The sequence below is a fragment of the Neopsephotus bourkii genome, unplaced genomic scaffold, assembly GCF_033783945.1.
Source record: "Neopsephotus bourkii isolate Nb327-2 ecotype Australia unplaced genomic scaffold, CSIRO-AGI_Nbou_v1 NB_707, whole genome shotgun sequence".
In the NCBI taxonomy this organism is placed as follows: Eukaryota; Metazoa; Chordata; class Aves; order Psittaciformes; family Psittacidae; genus Neopsephotus; species Neopsephotus bourkii.
The window spans coordinates 305,605-313,787 of record NW_026901206.1 but is presented as its reverse complement, the minus strand read 5'-3'; the positions used below and the strand labels follow the sequence as shown (position 1 = coordinate 313,787).

The following is an 8,183-nucleotide window of genomic DNA, read 5'->3' as shown; positions in this document are numbered from 1 at the left end:
TAGGCTGTATAGAACTGGTCAGGGATCAGCAGAGAGAAAGACACGGCTGTCTCCTGAGAATGCAAAGGGGTCTCTGAACAATGTCAGATATGAACAATGTCAGATATGAATTTGGAAGAGTGACATTCTTATTTATTTTTATTGCGTGATTATCCACTTGTGAGAAATACAGGCCAAGACTTGGGTCTGGGAAAACTAATTATGTCTGGAATTTATCTTGATAAAGTATAAAGGCAGATTATGTTCCTTGGGTCAAAAGCTGTTAGCATAAGTATGAGATTATGAGTTCCTTGGTTCTTTACTGCTTTCAGTGGGGGAGAGAGAGAGAGGGAATTTTTAAAGAAAAGGGTAGTGAAATACTGACTACGTGATGCAGACAGAATTTGTTGATTAGGCTGGTGGCTACTTCTACAATGTATTGTTTTTGTTGATTTTAGGTGTCATGTCCATTACCTCAGCCAGAAGTCTGTTATTACAAGCTCTGTAGTAAATAACAGTCCCCGCAGTATCTTCTTGTTTCTAAAAACTCATGTGATTCTCTTTGACTGAGCTCAAGAAAAATGGAAAGAAGTGGGAGATGATCCTTTTAAAATCAAACTGCATGCTGAAGGAGAACTCATTTTCCTGTACTGTCAGTGGCAGCTGAAGTACCATTTCCTATACACAGGCCAAAAGAAGAGGCGAAGTATTTGGGTACACACTAAGGGCTTCCAATACCAGCCAAATCGTCTTTGACTAGCTTTAGATAAATAACCACCCAACACTAACTGGCAAAATTAAAATACTGGAGTTTTTCAACCTTGGTTTTAATCAAGCAATTTTATGTCAAAGTTTCTTGCCCAATAGTTACTCCAAATATTTTACAATGGAGCTTGGATTCGAATTCTGAGGATGACAATCTCAGACTACGGTTGAGTTTTCATGTTGGTGATCAGATCATCATCCTGACCATCTGCCTCTGGTCAAATTTAGTTTATTGAGCCCTTTTTTTATTTATTCCTGGAGGATTTGCTGCACAATGTGGCAAATACTCACCTGTCAGTGGCATGTTCTCAACTTCATTGGTTAGGCTTGTTGGACTATTTACCTCCTATCCACAACATAAAAGGGACAGAGTTTGTGTCTCCTCTTGCACCGTTTAATCTTTACCAAGGGCTGCTTCTTCTCCCATGAAGAGACCTGCTCTATAGTGTGGGTAAGTGGCACTCACTGGGAGGTCAACTCACAGTAGTTGTATCTCAGTGATCTGGGTGTTTAGTCTGTATGCCCAGTCCAGAGTGTTTCAGTGGCAGGCAGCTATCACCTCAAAGGAACAAGGAAGTATGGCCCCTTCAAAACCAGTGGTCTGCAACTCACATTGGTAGAGATGACAAGGCTGCTATGCATCACTGTCCTTGGGGTTTCCATTCCTATTAACTGATAATGTGTGTGCTGTGTAGCTTAAATTGCTATTGACAATGGCAAGCTGAGGGAGATATTTATTAGTTAAAGCATAAAAGAGAGGCAGGGAGAGGAAACTGAAGAAGAAACTAGTTAAGTAAACATAAATATAAATATGTTTAGAAGATTCATCTGTCATCTTGATTGCTTTTAAGATAAGAGAATAGATATTAAGAAGCTTGTGTGCTGCTGTGAGAGAATAAAGTTTAGGGTGGTAGCCTAGCCACAGACTAATGCTGTGACTTTAAATAAATCCATTGTAAAGAGTCTTGCCATGCATAGCAGGAGAGCAGTGAAAAATGATGGCCTCAAGTCCTTTTGCCCCTCTCTTCAGGGGATTGAGTCAGCATCTTAGGTTTGTCAAGGACTTTTCTACTCCCAGGTCCCTCAACCTGCTGCATCCCTTTGCAGTACTGGAAGCAACAAAACCAGAGGGATTTCTCCCCATATTTTCCACCTCAGTGACTGCTCCAGTTATGTCTAGATTTTTTATTTCAACCTAGAATAACTAATTATTAAATTTGCTTTCTGAAGGTGCAGTCCAAGCTGCAGCTTCATGATTTCTTGATGCCCATCAAAGCTGGGGCTGTTGCAGACAGGAGCCATTCCCTCCTCTCCCACCCTTCAGCTCCCTCCTTCCCTTTCCCCTCAGCCAGCGCTAGCACCCCTGCAGCCATGACAAGAGCTGGAAACGGGACCTGAGGCAGCTGGAAGCACCATGGGCTTTGCTGGTAAGCTTTGGTGGGGGGGGCTCACTTATGGCTTTTCACAAGTTTAGTAAAAAGCCCTTGCCCTTGAAGAATTAAACCAAACCAAACATCCCATCAGGACAAAAGGAGGAGATGGAACAAATTCAAGGACCTAGAACACTGCTATACAAGCAACAGGAGTACATATAAAGTAACATGAATACTGGGTTCCCTAGATGATGAATTGGAGCCTTCCTCCAACAATCTGCACTGCAAGAAGCTTTTGAACACAACAAGTATCATAGGGGCCAATTCAGCATTTAATCAGTAGGCTCACTTGCAGCAACCAGCTTTGCCCACTGGTAAACCAATGTGTTTTGCAGTCACATTTTACTACCTGCACTGTAATGTCCTGCCCAGTGTCACTGTGCAGAGCTTAGGAAAGCATACTTTGATATACAAAATAAGCTGAAAGAGAAGGAAGACACTCCTGCCTCGTGAATGTATGAATAATTTCTGAGCAGCGGAATAAAGGCTCTTCATCAAGGCTGATTCAAGTAGTTCAAACTATTAAGGAATACTGCGGATGCCCGAGGCAAAAAAGAAACACCAAATAATTTACCACCTCTGCATGCACATGCACAAAATGAGCACCACACAAGGCAGCTATTCAAGAGGGGGTGGGGAAGGGTTAAAGTCACATTTTCTATGTAAATGGGGGGACGGAATGCGAATCAAAGAATCTGAGCACCCATGAATTCTTGCATACAAAATGGTTGTGTTAAGCCAGAGCTGGAAGATGACAAACTATTTCTGCTACAGCAATGCCTTCCAAGGGTAGAAACCCTGCTCTCACTGAACAAACTGGGCCAAGGAGCCTGCTGCTGCTAACCCAAGCAGCAGAGCTTAGCCTGGAATAAACCAAGATGCTGGGAAGTCTAACAGATGGGGAGCAGAGGAAAAATGCAAGGAAGAAGTGACTCCCACTGGGAATGTATAGATCTGGAGCAGCCAGTTTTCTCTGTGATAGATGCTAGGGAAGATAACTGCAAGAAATTAAGGATTATTCCTCCCCCCTCCCCTATTTTTTGGAGGCCCATGTGCCTCTTCTGATGGAATAGGAGAAACTTGAGGTTGTTATTACATTAAGATCTCCTACACTGAGGAGGTTTGGCTGCATCACTGGGTGGCCTGACAGGCAAAAGAACCAGCATAAAATGGGTTTAAAGTAACAGATAAAATACAGGTTCACCATGATGCCAAAACCATATAAAGGGCTTTAACCTGAAAGTAATGAATGTGATCCTCAGCGAAGTGGCAGAGCCTCACCCTTAAGATTCCACTTCTCTTCCCATTTATGGCTATTGATTTATTACCATGCAAGACAAATGAATAGGCAGGTATATAAAGGTATGTACAGTGCAGACAACAGTCAGGAGGCCTTCTTTTCCCCTTTCCTTCTCCCCAGAGAGAACTGTTCCAACAAGTCAACAAAACAATTATGAAAAGAAGCAGCTGAAAGTTCAATGTGAAGGGTTAGCAGCACAGTTCGTTTTTCACCGATGAGCGTTCCTCCTCTTGGTCTTCCTGAGGCTGGGTTTTAAACCCAAACCTTGTTGCATGCTTATGTTCAAACCATAAGGAGGCTGCAGGATTTGCTTCTTCCTTGAAAAAGGAGATGTCTACTTTCTGTATCTACTACAGAGGGCAGCTCTCCCCTTCCCCTTGTCATATCCCTGAGGCCATAGCATGAGCATGCAAAGAACATTTGGTTTTGTCATCTTCAGTCTTTCAGAGGCATCTCTAGGGACCAAACTAGCAGATACAAACCCCACTGTAAATATGCTTCAGAGAACATGACACACGGGCTGCGTATTGCATTCGTGCCACCTTAGAGACATGCTAAGAATGAAAGCACAAAGAAATCTGGAGCCAGCTACAACAGCTTTCCTGCCCAATGGCTGGGAAACACAGAATGCAGCTTTTAGATATAATGGACCATATAAAAACACACAGGAAGACAGCCTGTGCTGCAGTCTGCAAAGATAAAGTGATCCTAGTGTCGGTACCTGCTTAAGCTTAATTTGGGAACATCTGCAACAAGCTGTAGCCACCCTGTGGGGGCACACCAAGGAAACATTCCAGCCCACACTAGCTTTCTACCATATAGCAATAGGCTAATGGGATTACCACTGGGAAGGTCTACAAAGCAGCTATAATCTATATCACACGGATACCTGCATATAGATAATATTGCCCTCTATGGAATCAGCAGTGCTGTTCATTGAAATCTTTCTTATGCAAATCTGTTTTATTAAAATCTTATTTAATGGACTCTGAATTGCTGACATACACTGGATGTTAAGACTGGATCCAAACCAGTGTCCTTAGAACTGATGGGGGGGGGGGGGGAATAATCCCACAGACTTTTGGTGAAGACTTCAGGAAAGAGTTACCCAGCTTTGTCAGATTTACTGACATACAAAGACAGGCTGAGAACACTGGGGCTGTTCAGCCTGCAGAAGAGAAGCTGTGTGGAGACCTCATAGCAGCTTCCAGTGTCCAAAGGGGGGCTACAAGGATGGAGGAGAGGAATCCTTCCTCAGAGACTGTAGCAATAGGACAAGGGGTGATGGGTTCAAACTGAAACAGGGAAAGTTCAGGTTAGATCTAAGGCAGAAGTTCATCACTGTGAAGGTGGTGAGGAGCTGGCACAGGGTTGCCCATAGAAATGGTAAATGCTCCATCCCTGGCAGTGTTCAAGGCCAGGTTGGACAGAGCTTTGGGCAACATGATCTTAGTGTGAGGTGTCCCTGCCCATGGCAGGGCTTGGAACTGGATGATCTTAAGGCCCCTTCCAACCCAAACCATTTTGATGGTATCTATGGAGACCCATTAAATAGAAACAAATATAGCTTAAGAAAAACTCTAAGTCACAGTCCTGTACTGATTATAATAGTTTTACTTTAAAACACAATAACTTCACACAGAAAACAGGTTTTTAACCCAAGAAGTTGGTAAATTGTAAGCAGACTTCGTACAAAAACATGAGGAATGGAGGAAACATGAAATGAGGAGCTGTAAAATTATCTAATGACTAGGTTTGATGGATACAGCAACAAGACACTTCAAATTCTTTCTGGATGACTATTTTCTCTACATATTGAGGTCACCTCAAGCCAGTAGAAAAGAGGTTCAGCTTCTGCAGGGCAACTAAAACCAGAATGCCTTGAAGACTGTCATTTTTAATACTCAGTGGTGATATTATCCAGTTAAATTAATCAACCTGGGCAGCCACACCCTTGCAGCTCATTCCAATCACACTGCCAACAAGAATAATGATATCATGTGCCTATTTGAAATCTAGAAGGTATTCCATCTTACACAATGCCCCATCCCATTAGAAAGGGTACAGATACTCATAGAGCCCCCACTGTGGCACATACCAAGGATGATCTACTCCAAGTGGGCCGTCGTCGGATAGGGGGAGGAGAACTTGATTGTCTGTGGAGAAAAAGGAAAAGGAAATACTAGAAACGACCATATTTCAATTGTGATCCAAGAATGAATAGGAGAAATGAGAGATGAAGAATTTTTATGTATTGCTCATTAATGAGATTGAAAATAATGAAGAAATGAAAAGAATTCCAGTTCTTCTCTAAATACAGGAAGTATTCCAGTTCCAAAACACACATGCCTTCTGTTCATTATCCTACTTGGCTAACTTGGAAACACAAGAAAAACTGGCTTAAAAATTAATCAAACAAGTCTCTTAAGCAACAAATGTGAACACAGGCACAGTTCTCAGGTGACTTACAGCGAACATTAAAGCAACAACTATTGGATGAAATTCATAGCAATCACTTCAAAGCAATGCCAACAGATCAGGAAGGGGAAAAAAGCAATTGGTTAGGTAAAACTAGCAGAAGCACATACAGTGTTAGAGTAGCCAGGTGCAGTGGAAGCAACACGGAGTGTAGGAGGAAATACAAAATGAGGAAGGGAGAGAAACGAGGTGAAGGAGGCAGAAATATAGTGCTTACGTGAAGAGAGGAAAGGTGGGATTTGTCCTCTTACAGTTTCTGATCTAGTGAATGATGTTATGTGCTATTAGAGGAAATGCACACAGGAAAACAAACAACTATCATTTACACACAGAGAGCAGGAAAATTACATGGCTAGAAAACAGACACTGGCATATGCTGCCATCAATGTCGGTGGCTCTCACACAGAAGCTGATAGATACCATATGACACTGTGGTAAGGAGAGCAATTCTAATGGCAAAAATACAGTTAAACTCCAGTTATTTCACTCAGTGCCCTCATAGGGTTTCCTATCTGTTTGTAAGTTGGATATGAAGCTGCTACATACACCCTGCTCGTGGCACCCATGTACTTATGGCTCAGTGTTTAGCAATAAACACAGCCAAAAACTATTGCTTCTTCAGTCTGGATTATGAACAGTAACAGAACCATCCTCTCCTGCTGCCCCCAGTGTACAGCTTCAAAGGGGAAATATTCCAAGATGACAGACTATGGGATTTCGTCTTCTTTCTTGACTGTCACAGGGGGAGACAATCAGGAGCTCTAAAACCTGAAATCCATGATATGTTGCTAAGAAATGTCTTTTCTGGTCTCCCACTCCCCTCCCAAGAACTGTCAGCACCACCTGAAATGAAATCAACATCTTCATCCTCTAAGTGAAAAGATCAGCTCATTGGTCTCTACATTACTCTGACTCACTGTATGTTAACACAATGCGTGCCTACGTAACGTTAGAAAGTTAGACTTTCAGATCTTCCCCTCATCATTTTGGCTTTATTTTCCAACAGATGGCATCACCCAGTTGAACAGATGGGATGTCCAGCTCTAACTAGAGCTGTTGATAGAGATGAAGCTTCTTCATATCTTTCCAGCTAACCGAACTGGGAAGGTTCTGCAAGGAATTCACGTTCTCATTGCTATACAAACCCCATACATCATGAAAATGCCTCAAAACTCTGAACCTCTAACAGCTAAATTTACCTCAAGTTACAATTGCTGTGTGCTAGTATAAAGGAAGCATCTTCAGCTTCCAGGCTTCTAACCTGTAAGTAAAGCCTCATCAATTCCTCCTTCAATTACAGTGAATCCACTTGTATGAGAGGACTAGCTCCAGGCCAAATTCCTTAAGTAAGTGCTCAAAGTAGAGCCTAAAGGAGACTTCAGGTTCAGATTTACAGTCTCTGCATCTTTGTGCTCATATGGCTACATGGATTAATGTTCCCACGTGTCTGTTTGGCACATACAAGCAGCAGACAAATTATACTGCCCAAATTAGAAGATGACAACCTGTGTTTTCCACCACCCTTAGCTGCTAGATGGGTAGTGCATCCGCTACTGCAATTCACACTCTAACTTATATCACCTTTCACTCCACTTTATCCTAATACTCTGGGTTATTAACGGCAGAGATCAAGGCCTTTAATTCAAGACCCCTGTCAGCTCTGGCTGCTTGGGGAGCATCACCCCTTGCAAGGCTCAGAATGAAATTTCATTTCCAATTGCCTGCTCTTGCTGGTGGTTAAAACAAAGCAAGAAAAAAAAAAAAAGGGAAAGAGGAAAGAAATAACTGACCCAAGTGACTAGAAAAACCCCAGGTATGCCAAAACTCAGCTCAGTTTCAAAGCAGAATAGCAGCAAAGAGCTCTGAAGAAAAGAGTACTCACTCTGTGCATATTTTGTTCTGTTTATAAAACTTGTGTCGTGCTGCAAACAGCCGTGAAATATACTTGGCATTTTCAAGATCATCCTTTAAACACAAGAGAAAAATGGGAGAAAGAAAACGTAATCATTCATTTTGTTATTCTTACCAAGAAGTAACAAAGAAGAGTTTCACACATCCAACTGCAATAAGGCTTGGTAAGGTCCATCATGTACAGAATCTGGCTGCCAAGAACATGTCTAGTGCCCTCAAGAGCATTCAAGGCATTGAATTACTGAAATACAGTCGCATGCCTTTACATGCTGCCACTTCAGTGCTAAGTCACAGCGGGAGGAGAGGAGGGACAACAA

The 8,183-nt window shown here is 42.3% G+C and overlaps 1 protein-coding gene across 4 annotated transcripts in view; it reads right to left on the bottom strand.

Annotated features, from left to right (window-relative positions):
• Positions 1 to 5,351: 5,351 nt before the first annotated feature.
• The window catches only part of LOC133212451 (tyrosine-protein phosphatase non-receptor type 14-like), an 87,826-nt gene continuing 84,994 nt past the window's right edge, over positions 5,352 to 8,183 (bottom strand). For 2 of the 4 annotated variants that reach the window (XM_061353918.1, XM_061353919.1), the window contains exons 10-11: positions 7,838 to 7,920; positions 5,352 to 5,633 (exon numbers count right to left, since the gene is read on the bottom strand). In XM_061353918.1, the coding sequence (XP_061209902.1) occupies positions 5,549 to 5,633; positions 7,838 to 7,920 (168 nt within the window). In that variant the 3' untranslated portion in view covers positions 5,352 to 5,548. Of the gene's footprint in view, positions 5,634 to 5,698; positions 6,237 to 7,837; positions 7,921 to 8,183 lie in introns of those variants that run through there. The other 2 variants (XR_009725478.1, XM_061353920.1) reach the window with 2 other exon arrangements.